Source organism: Myotis brandtii, unplaced genomic scaffold (assembly GCF_000412655.1).
Source record: "Myotis brandtii unplaced genomic scaffold, ASM41265v1 scaffold18, whole genome shotgun sequence".
Taxonomy (NCBI): Eukaryota; Metazoa; Chordata; class Mammalia; order Chiroptera; family Vespertilionidae; genus Myotis; species Myotis brandtii.
Window position 1 is genome coordinate 2481226 of NW_005356674.1, and position 19823 is coordinate 2501048.

Sequence of the window (19823 nt, forward strand, 5' to 3'; positions counted from 1 at the left end):
CTATATTACTGCTAGTGCCTTTCAGGGCTAAGGAGTACCTTCACTGAAGCTATACATATACTGGCTACAAAATCTAAACAAGGGCAATTTTGGAAGAGATCCTATAACTGAGGATAAGCAGACCTTGCCCCAACATTAGGCCTCGCACCATCAGGCAAAAAAAATAAATAAAATGGCTAGACTAAGTAGAACTGGCAAGAATCCAGTCTTCTCCCTACGTCCATTTCCTATGCATTGTCTAAAGTGGCCATTGCAAGAGGAAGACCAACTTCCTGTTCTAAGGTAGGCTAAGCACCATTGTCAGGGAATAATCAGCTCCTTTCTTTTATTCCCTCTTCTTGCCTGAACTCAAGCTTCCTTGCCCAACCCAATCACCTCTAGTTTTCTAACGCACGTAGATGACAAAACGGAGGTTGGTGTTCAGCATTTCACCTTATAGTGTACTTTTCACAAATGCCAATTTTTGAATATTGAAGGATTTTTGTTGAACATTTGTAAAACATTGGGCATGAACATTTTTCTAATCTTTGAACTTTAGGACCACAGAAGTTCCATTTGAAAGGGGTCATTTCTTCCATGAAAGTTAACATTCCCCTTATACCACAATTACCTTTTGTTAATAACAATGAAGACAAGGGTTCATGACATTTCATATATTTCATGTTTGTTTTTTAATATAATAGACTAGAATATATTTCCTATATCTGCATATGTTAAATATTATATAGCACTCTGTCAATTATACAACACAAAAAATAGGTGAATATTAAAATGGCAGTGTACGTATTAATAACTGATGGTTAAGAAGATAATAATCAGGTATTCATTTAATGGGAGAGTCTACTATTTCCTGGTAATCCTGCCTTCTTAAATTCCTCCAGTAAAGTTTATAGCCAGCAAGGACAAAAACACTGATCATAATGATTACCCCTCCAAAGACATCATAGATACTAGGAAATATGTGTAACACTAGAAGCTGCAAGACCATTGCTACCACAATCTCCAAATGTTGTACTGTGCTGACCAAAGCTGGATGGAATTTATCCAAGGCATAATAAACTCCTAAGAATGCTGCAGTAGAACAGACGCAAATAGCAATGAGATAACTCCAGGTTTCTACATCTAATGGGATAATGGGTTCTTGAAGAACAAACATAGTAGATATTCCCCAGACTGTCCCAGTCCAACCAAAGGTAAACAGTGCAGTCCACATGCTGATCTTCTCCTTAATGGATCTGTATACTATCATGGAAAGCGCAGTGGTCAGCCCAGCCATCACAGTCATAGTATATCCAAAGGCTTCTTTCCAAGCATTTAACGAGGAATTTTCTTCATTAACTATGTTGGGGATCATGACAAGACAAACACCTAAGATGCTACAAATAACTGTAGCCATGTCAATATAAGCCATTTTCTCATCTACAAGTAAAAAAGCCAAAACGGCACTGAAGACTGTGGTTGTGGCTCTCCACATAGTGGTCCCATTGCTGGGAGGAACTATAGAAAACGATGTATAAGCACAGGTGATAGAGATGACATTGCATATACCATAAAAGAAGAGTCGTAATCTATATCCACTGGGTCCAAAGGGGGCCTCCTGGTAGTAACACACAACTAACACAGATAAGACCTGCAAGACAGAACGGATAAAAATCAGTTCTAGAGATGGAACTTTAGAACGATCAGAAACAAGCCTAGTGATAAGAGCTACACATCCATGAGCCAAAGCAGATCCAAATAGCACTATCCACATTTTTCTGGATTGAAAAATGTTTTTTTCTGCAAAGCTTTGGAATTGTCCAATCTCATTTGTCATGGGGTCTTCTGTGGGTGGAGGTCGGGTATCCATGGTTCCAAAAAAAGTTCTTCCTTTTCTTTTCATTTCACTCAACAGGCCTTTCTTTGGATTTTCTTCCATAAAATTTCCATAATCTTCATTAATTTCTTCATATCCATTATCCCCAGGCTGGGGATAATGAGAAGTGTATTTCACCGTCACTGTGTTAGGATGTATTTTCACCCGTTTTTTAACTGGATATTTTTTGGAGGGAGAAGTATCCATTTCTTCCAGTAATTCTATTTAAGAAGAAAAAAAAGAGACAAATGTACATATTCAATTGAAATTTAGTTTTAATTTCTATTATAATCATATATACCAATTCAATAATAGAAAGAGGTTGTAACAGTTTTTTTTATTAATATGTATATTTTTTTATTGTTGACAGTATTACAGATGTCTCCCAGGAGTTTTTCTTTGTAAGTAACAGGAAGAGATCATTGGAATATGCCTCATCAGATGTATGAGACCCAATGAAATGACCTACCTTTTTCATTCTCATCTTAAGTCTGCCCCTGTTTCTCATTCTGCTTGTTCCTTGACTCATTCAGCTCTATTTCATATCTTTACATCGCAGACAACTGATATTTTTCCATCTTTTCATTCCTACCTGTGTGTCTACCCATCCAATAGGAAAAACATAACTTAGATCAGAACTTTCCTTCTCATTATGTTCATTTGTCTATATTATAAATTGTGGGTGGATAAGTCTAAGTCTTTTGTAAAATCACTTCTGTATAATACCAGAATTAGCCTTATATTACAAATTATAGTGATTTTTTAACATTTATTCTAGGCTCTCCATACATTTTTCAGATATATGGATACAAAGAAATTAAAAAATAAAATGGATTTAGTGACATTCATACATTGTTGCTGTACAACCTTCCTGATGACCATTTGGACAATATGTTTCTTAACAGATTTTACTGGATTTACTTCATACAATGGAACACTGTGCTATGCATCCATTAAAAACAACAATGCAGATTTTTACTGACGTGAAAAGATGTTCATGACATGTTGAGTGGGAAAAAAGTTAAGCTTCTTGTAAGGATTATATGAGATTAATGCATATAAAGAATTTTCCACAGTGCTGACATACCGTAAACTCTCAATAAATGTTAACAATAAATTCAGTTACCTTTCCCATATAATTAACTCTTTTGGAACACTGGATATCTTATACAATGTTATTCATTTCTTAAAAACTTGTGTTTGGCCTAGTCAGTGTGGGTCAGTGATTGAGCATCGACCTATGAACCAGGAGGTCACGGTTTGATTCCTGGTCAAGGCATATGCCTGGGTTGCGGGCTCAATCCCCAGTAGGGGGTGTGCAGGAGGCAGCCAATCAATGATTCTCTCTCATCATGGATGTTTCTATCTCTCTGTCCCTCTCCCTTCCTCTCTGAAATAAATTAAAATACGTATTTTTTAAAAAAACACACCTGTTTGTTCACTCAGCTCTCTTTCATTATTCATCCATCTAAGAACAATTTCTTTCTAAATGATTCCTCCTCTCCCCTCTAAAAAAGAAAGAAAGAAAGAAAGAAAGAAAAGAAAGAAACCTTATTTTTTTGTCCTCATGACAAACTTTCTATTCCTTGCCAAAAACCCATCAGTTCCAGGATCTTAAACCATGGTCCAGATAACAAATTCTATTTTGTTCTTTGACACCAACTGCTCCACTCCTATTTACTCCTTTCTCTTCTGAAGGACATCACCTTCAGTTGGAAGAAGTTATTTAAAAAAACACCACCTGTGCCTACAGGTCTTTCAGTTTCTCAGCCTGTACCTTTCACTTGCAGTCCTTGGTGCATATTGCTATCAAGCTAATCTGATGGGTTTTTTTCCAACTTGTATCAGGACATTTCCACTTCAAATCATAACTTCAGTCCTAGCCTGTTTGGTTAAGTGGTTAGGGTGTCGGCCTGCAGACTGAAGGGTCGTGGGTTCCATTCCGGTCAAGGGTACGGACCTCGGTTACAGGCTCAATCCTTGGCCCCAGTCGGAGTGTGTGAGGGAGGCAACCTGTCAATGTCTCTACCTCATCAATGTTTCTATCTCTGTGTCTCTCCCTACCCCCCTTCTATTCTCTCTAAGAAAATCAATGGAAAAAAATATCCTGGGATGAGAATTAACAACAAGAAAAAATCATGACTTCAATTTTAATAATCACAAATTGAATTAATTGTCATGGTCTCCTCACTTATGTTTGTAATACCACCATTCCTCCAGTTCCCCAAGTTAGAAACCAAGGAATACTCTGAGTTATCCTTTCTGGCACCACACTTCCATTTAGTCATCACTCTTGTTTTTTTAAAAAAATATTTTTTTATTTAAAAACGGAAGGGAGAAGGATAGAGATATAGAAACATCAATGATGAGAGAGAATCATTGATCAGCTGCCTCTTGCCCACCCCACACTGGGGATCAAGCCTGCAACCCAGGCATGTGCCTTGACCGGGAATCGAACTGTAACCTCCTGGTTCAGAGGTCAACGCTTAACCACTGAGCCACACTGGCTGGGCTATCTTTTGTCTTTAAAATATTTTCCTTTCTCCAATTCCATTTTCCTTTCTGTTTTGATTCTGTTTTGGTTATTGCTAATTCCTATTTAGAATATTGCAATAGCATCCTAACTAGCCCCCTTGAATCTCAATCCTTCCCCAAAATACATCTGTATTATACCACTATCATATTAATCTGTCTTTAAAAGACTCAAAACAAAAACTTCTCTTAAGCTTCCCCATTCTCTTTTCCTCTGCCTGGTTCTCAAGTCCCTGTCTAGTGTAGCTCCTATCAATACTTAGCTTCTTAGCACACATACTTTAATCCTGTGTTCTCCCTGTCCTCACTCCCCACATACATATCATTTCTGTAAGTCTTTATTCTCAATAGTTTCCCCTCTGCTCCAACTTTCTAAATAATGTTCATCTTTTATGAAGGTCCAGTCCCAATCTGCCTTTTAGAAATAAGCTTTCCTTAACCACTCTAGCCACTTTTTTTTTCTTCTTTGTTTAGTATCTGCAGTAGTTCTAATTTTTGTAATCTAATCATTTTGTTATTTAGTTGTCTCTGCTCAGTAGGGTTTTGTCTCCAGTCATTGGACCCAAACTTGCTATATTAAATCTCCTTTCCTTGCTAGTCATCCAGTATCTTAATGATATTTCAGATCATATAACTTCCCACTTGCTGTCCATTGTTAAAATTATGACATATCCATTCAGAGCTTCCCCCTTCCCTACTGCCTGCCAGATTTATAGCTCCAAGGCCATGAATAGGGAGAGGATGTGGTCTGTTATTTTAACTCTCCTTTGGAGAGTGTTGGGAGAGCAATATGGTCTGCCTCTGGGACACTTCCTCCATATCCCTCTTCTAGGCTCTAGCTCCCCTGGTTTATTGGCACAGGAAGGAAGGAAAAGGAAAGGGACACGTGTCTCATATATTGGCTGATGTTGTGTGATGGCTTTTTGATGTTTAAACTTGGCTAGGCTGAACTACATTCCCCAGTTATATCTTACCCTTTGATTGGCTTGATCCCTAAAAGTGGTAAAAAGTCTTAGGTATAAAGCTGGCTATTGAAACTTGATTATAATATAGTGGTTTAAATGTAGGCACTAATGTGATATTTGACACATAAGAGCTGATAGGTTACCACCTTATACCTAAACAGCCCCAATGTACTTAAACATCCTTGCCCTGAATGAATGTGAAAAGACTACAACCTAACTCAGCTGTGGGCAAACTACGGCCCGCGGGCCGGATCCGGCCCGTTTGAAATGAATAAAACTAAAAAAAAAAAAAGACCGTACCCTTTTATGTAATGATGTTTACTTTGAATTTATATTAGTTCACACAAACACTCCATCCATGCTTTTGTTCCGGCCCTCCGGTCCAGTTTAAGAACCCATTGTGGCCCTCGAGTCAAAAAGTTTGCCCACCCCTGAATTCCTAACTGGTCACCTAAAATGAAAGCCGCAACAACCATCTTTTTCAGGCTATCTTGAGACAACAGGACAAACATAGGATCTGTGCTGTTAAATGTTTCTCCTGAGACCTGTTGAGAGGAGCCTCTCCTTCCTCTGAACTGATGAAAAGGGGCTCATGTACTGAGGCCCCAAAGGCTGTCAGCATGATTCTACCCTCCTTATTCTAAACCCTGCCTGGAATGATGATAAGGCATAACCCTTAACTTCCCTCTTTGAATAGAGATTCTTCTCTCCCTTTCCCACTGCAACTCATGAGGATCAGAGGACTAGAGGCAGTATTTAAGTTTTTTTTAATATATATTTTTATTGTTTCAGAGAAGGAGAGAAAAACATCAATGATGAGAGAGAATCATCGATTGGTTGCCTCCTGCACGCCCTGCAACTCAGCATGTGCCCTGACCGGGGAATCAAACTGTGACCTCCTGGTTCATAGGTTGATGCTCAACCACTGAGCCCCACTGGCCTGGTAGCATTTAAGTTTGTTTGTGCTTTATTAAAACTTTTCAAGTCTGTATCTTTGTGTTAAAGCCCACTGCTTTAGAGAGAAAAGAATCTGCTTCTACGCTCTCTTTCAGAAAAGAAACTATTTTCATTTTCCTGAAATCGTAAGTTCTCTGACAGGAAACAGTGGTGATGATGACAAAATATCTGTGTAGAATGTAGGAAAAAGGCTCAGTCACATGGCCATCCCTGCTGCTGAGAATCGTACCCTAAAACCTGGCTTCCAAACTGAATTGCACACATTTTCACTCCTCTGGGCCTTTTCCCTGTGCCTCCTTTTGTCGTTTTATTCTCTTAGTGTATGACATAGTTAAGTTTTAAAAAATAGTATTTCCTCCAGTGTGTGTTTAGCGGGGAGGAGAGGAGACAACCTAAGTGCTTAAACAGATGAATGAATAAAGAAAATGTGGTATACCCATATAATCAACTATTATTCAGCCATAAGAAGGAATGAAATATACTACAGTATGGATGAACCTTTAAGACATTGTGCTAACTGAAATAAGCCAGATACAAAAGGACAAATATTGTATGATACCACTTATAAGAGGTATTTAGAATAGGCAAATTCATAAAAACAAAATAGATTAGACGTTACAAGGCCTGGGCGGAGCGGGGCGGAGGGGGGGGGAGGTGTAGAGAAACAGGTAATTATATTTAAAGGTTAGAGTTTCTGTTTGGGGTAATGAAAATGTTTTAGAAATAGGGGTGATTATTACACAATATTGTGAATGTATTTAATACCATTGAATTGTATAGTTAAAATGGTAAGATTGTGTTATGTATATTTTAACAAAACTTAAAATACAAAAAGAAAAAAGAAAGGGAAAGGAGAAAATAGTGGTTCCTTCAGTAAGGTTTTAGGAGAGGGGGAGGAAATGCTAGGCATTGATATTTTTTAAAACCTCCTCGGTAGTCCTAATGTATAATTTATTTGTGTGAGAACTACTTGACTAGATTATCTAAGGGCCCTTCTGGCTTTAAGAATTTAATGAGCGTATGGGCTACTGCATACTGACTAAGGAAGACAGGGAGTGGCACAGGGCTGGAATTTTTTTTAAGTGGATACTGAAGCCAGGCTGCCTGGATTGGAATCCTAGCTACATGTGATATTGTGATTTATAAGAAATATATATTTTGGTCATTCAGATGACCAAAATATATATTTCTTATATATATTTGGGTTTTATCCACAGTTCCTGGCTCAGAGCTCCCAAAACCCTTGGAATATCTTAAGTGATGAGAGCATAAATATGTCCTTGGTTTTGAAAAACACCCAAGGATGGGGGCTGGTTGCAGGGGAAGCCAACCAAGTGATTTGAAGATTGGAAATTTTAGTCCCATCCACTACCTCTGGCGAGAGGAGAGTGCCTGGAGGTTGAATCAATGGCCAATTGTGAATGATCGAATCAATCATGACTATGTAATGGAGCATCCATAAAAACCCAAGAGGAAAAAGTTTGGAGAACTTCTGCGTTGGTGAACACATGGACATTTGGGGAGAGTGGCATGCTCAGAAAGGCATGGAAGCTCTGTGACCTTTTTTTTAAAAAAAATTCTTTATTGTTCAAAGTATTACATATAGTATTACATATGTCTCCTTTTTCCCCCATTGACCTCTCCCTGGCCACCTCCACCCTCCAGCACATGCCCTCACCGCCCCCCCTCCCCCCAGTGTCTGTGTCCATTGGTTATGCTTATATGCAAGCATACAAGTCCTTTGGTTGATCTCTTACTGCTCCCCTCCCCCGTGACCTTTTGACATACCTTACCCTAAGCATCTATTCCATCTGGCTGTTTCTGAGCTATATCCCTTCATAATAAACTGGTAAACTAGTAAGTAAAATGTTTCTCTGAGTTCTGTGAGCTTCTCTGGCAAACTAATTTAACCTAAGGAGGAGGTTGTGGGAAACTCTGATCTATAGATTGGCCAGAGGCTCAGATGACAATGGAGACTTTTTTAAAAATTTATTTATTTTTTAAATATATATTTTTATTGATTTCAGAGAGGAAGGGAGAGGGAGAGAGAGATAGAAACATCAATGATGAGAGAGAATCATTGATTGGCTGCCTCCTGCATGCCCCACACTGGGGAATTGAGCCCACAACCCAGGCATGTGCCCTTGACTGGAATCGAACCCGGGACCCTTCAGTCTGCAGGCTGATGCTCTATCCACTGAGTCAAACCAGCTAGGGCGACAATCTGGACTTTTGACTGGCATCTGAAAGGCAGGGATCGGGTAGAGGAAGGCAATTTTGTAAGAATGAGCTCTCAACCTGTTGGATCTTATACTATCTCCAAGTAGTTAGTGTCAGAATTGAATTGAATTGAATTGTAGAACACCCAGCTACTGTCAGAACATTGTTTGTTGATGTGGGGAACCCCTCATCACAGTGGAATTGGTTGCAGAACCCTTACTATAGAACTTATTAAATATGTGACCCAGGGCAACTTAACCTCTTTGCCAATTTCCTCTTCTGTAAAATAACAATTGTATTAGCTCATGAGGTAGAATAAAATATTAAATCGGTTAATACATACAAAACACTTAGTATCTGGCACCTAGCAAGTGTTCAGTAAAATTTAATTCTTTTTTCTTTTTAAATATATTTTATTGATTTTTTTACAGAGAGGAAGGGAGAGGGATAGAGAGTTAGAAACATCGATGAGAGAGAAACATCGATTCAGCTGCCTCCTGCACATTCCCCACTGGGGATGTGCCCGCAACCAAGGTACATGCCCTTGACCGGAATCGAACCTGGGACCCTTCAGTCTGCAGGCCGATGCTCTATCCACTGAGCCAAACCAGTTAGGGCAAAATTTAATTCTTTTTTCACATTATTCTGTCTGCCTGGAATAACTGGGTCCTCCTCATTTCTGCCCTTATCTACCTGTTGAGCTCCCATCTGTGCTTGATTGGTTTGCTCAAGTGCTATGTCCTCCTTTGCAGTCTTCTCTAGCCTTTCTTACCTCTGTGCCCCTCTGTCTAAGTATACATGTGTTTATATCCTGTCTTTCCCATCAGACTTTACACATCTTGGTAGCAGATTTTTCCCACCATTATATCCTCTGCCCTTAACACAGTGCCTGGCACATACTAGCACTCAAATGTTTGTTGGATGAAATAGAATGGATTTGAAAGCCAAGAAGAGGGAAACATGGAAAAGAATGGGGAATGATATTAAAACTACTGATATTTTATTTGCAGATGACATGATGCTGTATATAGAGAACCCTAACGGTTCTACCAAAAAAATCAGTAAAGTAGCAGGATTCAAAATAAATCTATTGCATTTTTATACAGAACTATTAGAAAGGGAAACTAAGAAAACAATCCCATTTACAATTTCATAAAAAAAAAATAAAGTACCTAGGAGTAAATTTAACCAAGGAGGTAAAAGAACTGTCTGTACTCAGAAAATTATAAGACTTTGAAGACAGAAATTGAAGAAGATACAAATAAATGGAAGTGCATTCCATGCTTATGGGTAGGGACACTTGGCATTGTTAATTCAATCTATAGCTTCAACGCAATTCCTATCAACATACCAATGGGTGTTTCACAGCACTAGAATAAATAATTCAAAAATTTATATGGAACCACAAAGACCTTGAATAGCCACAGCAATCTTGAGAAAGAAGAACAAAATTGGAGGAATAATTATTATACTACAAGGCCATGGTAATCAAAACAGCATGGCATTGGCATAAAAACAGACATATAGATCAGCGGAACAGATTAGAGAACCCAGAAATAAACCCACACCTATATAGTCAATTCATATTTGACAAAAGAGACAAGAACATACAATGGGGTATAGACAGTCTATCAATAAATTGTGTTGGGGAATTGGACAGATATTTACCAAAAAAATGAAACTACACCACCTTCTTACACCATATACAATAATAAGCTCAAAATGGATTAGACTTAAATCTAAGACTCGATACTATAAAAATCCTAGATGAAAATCTAGGCAGTAAAATCTTAGACATTTCTCTTAGTAATATTTTTTCTGGTATATCTCTTTGGGCAAAGGAAACAAAAGAAAAATAAACAATTGGGACTACAGCAAACTAAAAAGCTGCACAGTCAAGGAAACCATCAAAATGAAAAGACAACCCACTGAATAGAAGGGCATATCTGCCAATGGTACATCTGATAAGGGGTTAGTAAGCAAAATTTATGAAGAACTTATATAACTCAACACCAAAAAAAAAAATCCAATGAAGAAATGGACAGAGAATCTAAATGGACACTTCTCCAAAGAGTACATACAGATGGCCAATAGACATGAAAAGATGCTCAATGTCATTAATCATCAGAGAAATGCAAATTAAAATCACAATGAGATATCACTTCACATCTGTCAGAATGGCTATCATCAATAAATCAAACAAGCGGTGGTGAGGATGTTGAGAAAACAGAACTGCACTATTGGTGGGAATGCAGATTGTTGCAGCCACTGTGGAAAATAGTATGGAGTTTCCTCAAAAAATTAAAAATGGAACTACTTATGACCCAGCAATTCCACTTCTGGGTATATATCTGAAGAAACCCAAAACACTAATTCAAAGAATATATGCACCCCTATGTTCATTGCAGCATTATTTATGATAGTCATGGAAGCAACCCATGTGCCCATCAATGGACAAGTATATTAAAAAGCAAGTAAATATGCACGTGCGTGTGCATGCACACACATGCGCATGCACACACACATGCATGCACACACACACACAGGAATATTACTTGGCCACGAAAAAGAGCAAAATCTTAACATTTGCAACAGCATGAATGGACCTAGAAAGTATTATGTTAAATGAAATGAGGCAGTCAGAGAAAGACAGATATCATACGATTTCACTTACATGTGGAATCTAAAGAGCAATATAAATAAACGAACAAAACAGAAACAGACTTGAGAATAGACTGATGGTTACCAGAGGGGAGAGGTTTTGAGAAATTGGGTGAAAAGGGTGAAGGGATTGAGAAGTACAGATTAGTAGTTACAAAATAGGAAATATAGTCAACAATATAATAACTATGTATGGTGCCAGTTGGGTACTGGAAATACCGGGAGAGAGGGGGAACACTTGGAAGGTGTATGCTTGTCTAATCACTATGCTGTACACCTGAAACTAATACAAAATAGTATTGAATGTAACCTATAATTGAAAAAAATTAAAATATTTTTTAAAAGACTACTGATATTTCTATATGATCTTATAGGCCTCGATAGCCACATCTGCTCTCTTGGTATCACTGCTCAATCAACGGAAATTTTAGGTAACTGAAAACCTAGTTTCCTTTGATAATCTAAACTGAAATGTTCAGAAGAAGTCTCCCTATCCTCTGCCTTTAGCCTCTATTAGTCAGGGTTATCCAGAGAAACAGAATCAATAGGAGACATATATGTAATTTTTTAAAGGAATTTACTCATGCGATTATGGAGGCTAGGAAGTCCAAAATCTGCAGTGGAGAACAACAAGCTGGAGACCCAGAGAAGAGACAGTGCTGTAGTGTAAATGCAAAGGCTGTCTAGGGCAGAATTCCCCTCTTACTCAAGGGTAGTCTTTTGCTCTATTCAGGCCTTCAACTGATCGGAAGAGGCCACCCACATTATGGAAGGCAATCTGCTTTACTCAGGTCCACCAATTTAAATATAAATCTTATCTGAAAACATCCAAAGTAATCTTTGACCAACCTAGCTGACACATTAATTATCATAGCCTCATGCTCTGCTTGTCTTCCATATGCTCACAAATTCTGGCTATTCCAAACTACAGGAAATTCTTTGAATATGATCTGCTCTTTCATGTCTTTGGGTTTTTACATATGCCGTTCCTACTTTGTGGAATACTCTCTTCCTGCTTTTTCACCTGGTAAATTTCTTCTCATTCTTCAAGGCCCACATTAAATATCACTTTCTCTGGAAAACTTTCCTAGGCTACCTTCCATCCCAACCTGAGTTTTATACCCACCCCAGGACTTTCATTATATCTTCAATCATAGAATATATTGCATTGAATTACAACTGTGTTTTTGCTTTCTCTTTCACTAGAATGTAAGGGTTTTAACCCCACAGGTATTAAAATTAGGTATCACTAATTATTATATTTGCAGCACTTAGCACAGTTCTTGGCATGAAATAGGTATTTAATAAGTGTTTGTTGAATGAATTAATGGACTATTTTTTTAAATGAGTCAAATTTTGTTAACAAAATATAAATAATATAAATGGATTTATAAGGCTAATGACTCAAATAGGGAGCCTTATTCATTAAAACACTTTAAAATCCTTAATGATATGCAAGAACAATAAAACATTAAGGTGTGCAGTTTGGCTAAAAGAGAATTTGTGTATTTGGCTTCTGTACTGCTAGCTCTATTTCTGCTGCTAGGTCTCCCATATTTCCTTTAACATTAAGTTCCTCAGGTATAACTGAATCTGTTCCTTCAGTAATGTGTATCTGCTTTTCTTAAACCATTCTTAATCAATTAGGAAGGGAACTAGACATATATGTCTTCCAGCATCACCAGAATGAACTTCTGTTGCTATTTCCCTGCTTCCCAGTGCACATCTCAAAGTTTGGTCCAGTCAAGTGGGTCCCACCACCAAGTATACAGTAGTTCCTCATCAGGCTTCCCGGGCTTGATCAGGACAAGCTTCTCACTCAGGAGCTATTTACCACCATCAGATCTCTAAGGAAATAACTTTTTGTTTATCCCTATTACAAAAGCAACATATGTTTATTGTAGAAAATACAGAAGTGTGGTAAAATAAAGAAAATAAAAATCACTTAGAATCCTACCCCCCAGAAATAACTACTGACCCTCTCTAGGCCTTTTTGTATTTGTGAACATTCCGCGCCACCACCACCCCCCCACCCCCACCCCCGCAAATGGTATCAAACACTATATCTTATTTTATAACTTTCCCACTTTACTTACCAATACATTGTAAATATTTTTGTGTGTCATTAAATACTCTACAATATCACCTTTAATGGCTAGTTAACATGGGTCCAACAGTGGGCTTTGAACACAATAGGTTAATCATTAACTTCAGCTTTCTGAGAGCTGCAAGGCAAATGGGATGACCAACTGCCACTAATCCTTTATGCAAGATAGACCCATAACCATTATGTGAAAAGCCACATATGTGAAAATGAACAGATAACAACTTTGAAGTCTTCCCACTGAATGTCAATGAAGAAATGGTTTTTGATGGCCAGAGGCAGATGGTAGAAAAACAAATAGGAGATAAATCAAGAGTATTCATGTTTGTCTTTGTTCTCCATTCAGATATGATCTATGGAGAGAACCTAGCTGAGATTAAAAGTGAAATAAAGTGTGTCTTTATTCATGTTTGTGTGTTTATTTAGGATCAACACACTGTTTGGTTTTGAAAGGATTTGAGGCAACCATTTAATTAGAGTTAAAAGAAAAATGAAACCACAAGAAATATCAAGAACAGATGCTCCCAAGCACCTGGGATGTGCTCTTTCGGATTGTTTGGTCCTGAATATGGCTCTGGATTCTCTAATTATAATTATATAATTATAATAATTATGTTTATTTAACCCTTCTCTGTGTCAGGCATATACTAGGACCTTGATTTTTCCATTTAAAGGTCAAAACAAGTCTATAAAGTCGGTATTATAATCTCCATTTTAATGTGAGGAAATAGGTTCCGGGAGGTTAGGTCACTTGCAAGCCAGTGGGTGACATAGCCTGTTAATGATAGGGACAAGATTCAGATCCAGATCTGCCTTCCCAAACCCTTTCTTCTATACTACACTGCAAAGTAACTATCCATGGTAGGCAGAATAATGATCCTCAACCCCTCACAGAGATGTCCACATTCTAATTCCCAGAACCTGTGAATACATTATATGACAAAGGGGAATTAAGGTTGCAGATGGAATTAAGGCTGCTAATCAGCCAACCTTAAAATAGGAAAACTACCCTGGATTATCTAGTTAAGTCCAATACAATCAGAAGGGCCCTTAAAAGTGGAAGACAGCAACAGGAAACTCAGAGGAGATGTGAAAACAGAAGCAGGGTCAGAGTGATACAATGCAAGGACTCAGCCTGCTGTTGCTGGCATTGAAGATAAGAAGGGAGTCATGAGCCAAGGAATATGGGCACTCTCTAAAACTGGAAAAGGCGAGGAAACGGTCCTTCCCTTGATCCTCTAGAAGGGAACACACCCAGCCAACACCTTGGTTTTAGTCCAGTGATGCACGTATTAGACCTCTAACTTACAGAACTGCAAGATAATAAATTCGTGTTGTTTTAAGCCACCAAGTTTGTAGGTAATTTGTTACAATAGCTAACAGAAAACTCACACCATAATTCTGTGAACATCTAAAGATTAGATTTTTATTCTTAGAAAACTCACAAAAGGTATATACAAAAGAACTCCCTGCATGTAATCCATGATATTCCCTAGAAAAGAATTTTTTTAAGATCTGGGAAACTGCCCTGGCCAGATCGCTCAGTTGGTTGGAGTGTTGTCCCATGCACCAAAATGTTGCAGGTTCAATGACCAGTCAGGGCACATATTCAGGTTGTGAGTTCAATCCCCAGTCTGGGAGCCTGCAGAAGCAACCAATTGATGTTTCTCTCTCAACCTGATGTTTCTCTCTCTCCACCTCCACCCTCCCTTCTACTCTTTCTAAAAATCAATGGGAAAAAATACCTTTGGGTGAACATTAAAAAAACAAAAAACAAGAATTGCTAAATTAGGGATTTTTAAAGTATAAAATCATGCATTCTAGGAAATATGCCTGGAGACCCCGCTTGAAATCTGCTCCTCCAGCCCTTCCACTGATTTTAAAAACTTCTGATTCCTTGTGTTATATCTCTTTCTGATTCCTAAGTATTATACCTCTTTCTCTTTGAAAGAGCTAGAGTGAGTTTTGTTATCTGCAACTAAACCCTGTCAGATATACAGACATACTGGCAAACCATGTAATATTTATAATGGAATCCTGTTGTCAAGGAACCTTTCCTGCCTACTCTGTTTTAACAATATTATTTTAATACAGATGCCAGTAAAGCATTAATATTTTGAAATTTATGGAAGAGTATTCATTCACACATAATGACAGTCTAGTGAATCAAAGACCGAAGATAATGCTGGTGATCCCTTCAATAGCCTTAAATTGCTATTAACTCTTTTCTTGATGAGATAGGATGGTGTATAATAGTAATTTATAATAGATAATTTGCCTACATTTTGTTCCTCATGTAGTTATTATTTGGAGAAAATAGCCTACAATTTGTCAAGAAAGCTAGAATAGATTTTTGAAAGAATCTCCCAGCATTGGTTGGTAGACTGAGATAATAATAACTTAAGATTTCTTTAACGATGGGTAGACAGCACTTTGACCTCCTACTGAAGAAATGCTTGCCAATAGTGGTAAATATGGATTTAGGACTGCTAATTGGGACAGAATCTGAATAATTCTTTCAAGCTATCTTTTACTATTTTATGTGATTACTCTGGAAATGCAATTATCAAGGCAAATTTGTTTTCTTATAACTCCCTTGCATACTCTGTCCACTCTCCCAACCACTTCTACTCAAATCTTCATCCAGAGCCAACTAGCAAATTCCAGGCCAAGGGGCAAGCACTAATATTAACTCAGACCTCTGATAATTAATTATTATTATTTCTGAGAAGACTCAGAGCCACAGAGAAGAGCCTTCATGATATCACTCTACCTCTTCCCACATCCATGCTGGGCAGGACTTGTGAGAACATCTCAAGTTTTCTGGGTTGTGTGCAGCCCATGTTGGCTCCTTTAATCTGCCATTTCCACTGTTTCAAGAGATCTAGGCACCAAAGAGTGCGTGCCTTTGTGGCCTGGTGATTTCCATGAAAGGAAAAGAGTTTTCATGCATATTGTGTTCCTGGCAAACAAGCACATTTAATATATGCTGATTGAACAAAAATACTCAGTCCTGAACTGCATTCTACAACTGTTCCTTGAATTTCATCCCATCCTGCTATCAGCTATCACAAGCTCTGCTATTTATTCTCCCATTTCTATCTTGATTTCACCTTTGGAATCATCCTCACGTTGTTATTTTTGCCATTCAGCTGCAATTCCGACTTTGTGCAGGGATACTGGTTCCAGATCCCTGAAGAAACCCCATATCTTGGTTTGGCCTACTCCTGGACTCTATGCTGGCCCAGGATTGTGAGAACACCCAGCTAGGATTCACCTGGAGAGGGGTCAGCATCTCTGCAAAGTTCTTGGGTTGAGATAACTTTCATTTGGGCTACATCATTAAAGATCTTCCAATCTAAAAATAGGAAGTTCCTGCCTGGAGAGTATTATGCTAAGAGAAATAAGCTAGAGAAAGACAAGTATCACATGATCTCACTCATATGTGGAATCTAAAGAACAAAACAAACTGATGAACAAAATAGATCCAGAGTCATAGAAGCATGGAACAGACTGTTGAATCTCAGAAGAAAGGCAGGGGTGGGTGAAAAAAAAAGTATGCACATTTGTATAACCTATGGACACAGACAATAGTGTGGTAAAGGCCTGTGGCTGGGGGCAGGTGTGGGCTAAAAGAGGTCAAATGTGGGGAAAGGAGATATCTATAATACTTTCAACAATAAATATTTAAATAATAATAATAATAATAGAAAGCCCATTCATCATACCTCCTTGCCATTTGAAGCAGATCCTGAATCATCCACCCACCAGGAAGAAATAAGGAAAAAAACCTAAGTTACCACCCTTAGTCATTTCCACAAATCATATGAAAAAAAAACACAAAAAACAGCCTATAGCCAATATAAAGGGAGTACTTGGGGATGAATTCTGATGTTTATATCCACATTATTTTTTTAAAATATATTTTTATTGGTTTCAGAGAGGAAGGTAGAGGAAGAGAGAGAGAGAAACATCAATGATGAGAGAGAATCATTGATCAGCTGCCTCCTGCATACCCCACACTGGGGATCAAGCCCACAACCCGGGCATGTGCCCCAGCCGGGAACTGAACCATGACCTCCTGGGTTCATAGGTTGACGCTCAACCACTGAGCCACACCAGCTGAGCCACATTATTAATCAGTTATTGATCTTATTATAAACTGTTATTGGGTTCAAAAATTAGTAGAATATGAAATCCTTCACTCTCTCCAGGAGCTTCTTGTTCTTGAGAAAAATAATTTACTCTGAGGCTGAGGAATGGCAAGCTTGTTGCATTTCGGAATCTGGTTTTGGTGCTCTGAGCTTGACAGTTCATTCTTTAGAAAGGGTTCGGTTCTTATCTCAATAGCTAACTTTTGTATCCACAGCCATTGACTGAGCCTCCTGTCCCCGTCAACCATCTCACAAATGCACCTTATTACTCAGAAGAATCAGGGGATAAATCAGTCCAAATCTGTCCTCATTGCTGTACTTCGCTGGTAATAAGCCAAATATGACATCATCTGGGAGGATCACTCCCTGAATGCTAGCAGATGCACAACAGCACCAAGACTGGATGGCAGCTTACCTATTCTAGGCTAGAAGGGACTTGGGGCACATAAGGCTGAAGAATAAGCTCCTCGGCATGTTAGCAAACATCAGCTTAAAAGAGGAATGCTTCTGGGAAAAAGAATTCTTATTTTGAGCGAAAAGCAGAAGCCGCCCAAGAGGGTGTGGGTCAAGGCTGCTTTTGTGGGGCTGGATGAGGCTGAAGCTGGGGATATGGCTGGTTAGGTTGGGGGTGAAGGCTGCTTTGTTGAACCAGGAAAGGCAATGGGTATTGGATTCCAGAGTGGGCCAGGCTGGGAGGAGCAAAGTAGAACGTGGTCTAATGGGGCTAAGAAGAGTTGGGTTAAACTGGGCTGTGGGAGAATGGAAGAGGCCTGAGGATTTTGCTGATCTCTGTAAATCTGGATTTTAGGAGAGGAGAAAATTATAGCTAAGAAACTTGGAGATGAAGTGAGGTAAGGAGAAATCTGATGGAATAGGTGTGAGGGTTATGGGATTGATGGGAAAGAGAAGTAGAAAAGATGTACCAAACAAGTGGCCTAGTCCAAGTTTAAGCTGGAGACTCAGCTGACAGATCTAGGGCAGAAAGTTAGGGAAGGTATAGCAAAGGGTTGCCAGCTGTGCAGGAGTTGGTAGGACTCAACACCTGGCTCTAGGAGGGGCAAAGACTGAGAGAAAGGAAAACTAAGGAGCAGAAGGTGGAAAATCAGTCTGATTAGAGCTGGGTTAAATATTCTCTTTTGCCATCAACTTGGAAGCACTGGGCCTGTTACTTACTATGTAAGCAAAATTGAACTGAGAAGCCTGACTCCTTTATACTCAATGGCGGTTAATGACTTTAGTAGATTGTAATGAACCATGCATACCAGGAAAGGAAAAGGTTAACTGAGGGTGAAAAAAAGCCTATGTGGCAGTTTTCAAACAAGAAGGCTGATTTGGCTTGTGTGAAGGCAACGATGCCTGATTTGGAGCTGAGCAATTCATGTCGTACTGTGTTAAAATCCATTCTGGCACGCTGTGATGAATGTGTCGGCTGGCAGCTAAGAACTTGCTGGAATGCAGGAGCCTTTCACCATTTATAATCGACACTTCCCCTTCCAGGAAAGAGCTATTCTCATCTCTGAAGCAATGGACTTATCAATTTGCATAAAATATGCCATTCTCAATGAACACAGATTTATCATCTACCACTTTTCTACTGTCTTTTAAAAAAGCAAATCAGTTAAACGCAATGAGGCATCATCTTTAAATTCAGCTACGCTTGGTAAATCTTTTTAAGAGTGGCAGGGAGTCTTTGCTAGAAGGGGAAGAGGCAGGAATAAAATGATCCTTTTCTATTTCCACGATCTTTGCGTATGTATCTAAGTGGTTAAATCACCAATTAGGTTAGATGCTAATTAAATGTAAAACGGATTACAGGGCTATTCTGATATGCTTGCTAAAGTTGTACGTATTGGTTGCTTATCCTTTACCTAACTCTCATGAGAAAGAATGAAACAATCTATCTGTATGCAAAGAAGCCTGCCAACCCCTCAGGACTTACATCAGTTCCCGAACAAAAAAGGAATACCCAGGATCAACAGTCTATTCTCAAGTACTGCATATACCACCTGCTCACATTTACCCTGTACCTGCTGCTGTTTATCCAAGAGAAAGCCAAGACTGAAATCCCTCTTGAGGATAAGACTTATGGAAATGCCAGAGAATTAGTCCAAATTTTTAAAAATTCGGTTTCATTTAATCATAACATTCTTCACACTAGATACATCACACAATGAAATTGCAACTCAGTCATGTTCCCCTTATACCACATTTTATCAAACTTAGATAAGATAAAGCAATTTTAAAATGGTAACCAGATGCCATCTTGTTTCAGACCATATCATAAGTCAAATTTTAAATGAAACTGGAAAAACCTGGTTGGTTAAATGGCATAGCTAGATTGATATATATGTGTGTGTGTGTGTGTGTGTATATAT

General features: G+C 38.5%; 1 protein-coding gene across 3 annotated transcripts in view; it reads right to left on the reverse strand.

Moving 5' to 3' along the window:
- Nucleotides 1–638: 638 nt before the first annotated feature.
- Nucleotides 639–19823, reverse strand: part of SLC35G2 (solute carrier family 35, member G2) — a 28167-nt gene continuing 8982 nt past the window's right edge. For 2 of the 3 annotated variants that reach the window (XM_005863538.2, XM_014537490.1), the window contains exon 2: nt 639–2076. In XM_005863538.2, the coding sequence (XP_005863600.1) occupies nt 824–2062 (1239 nt within the window). In that variant the 5' untranslated portion in view covers nt 2063–2076 and the 3' untranslated portion in view covers nt 639–823. Of the gene's footprint in view, nt 2077–3285; nt 3342–19823 lie in introns of those variants that run through there. The other variant, XM_014537491.1, reaches the window with a different exon arrangement.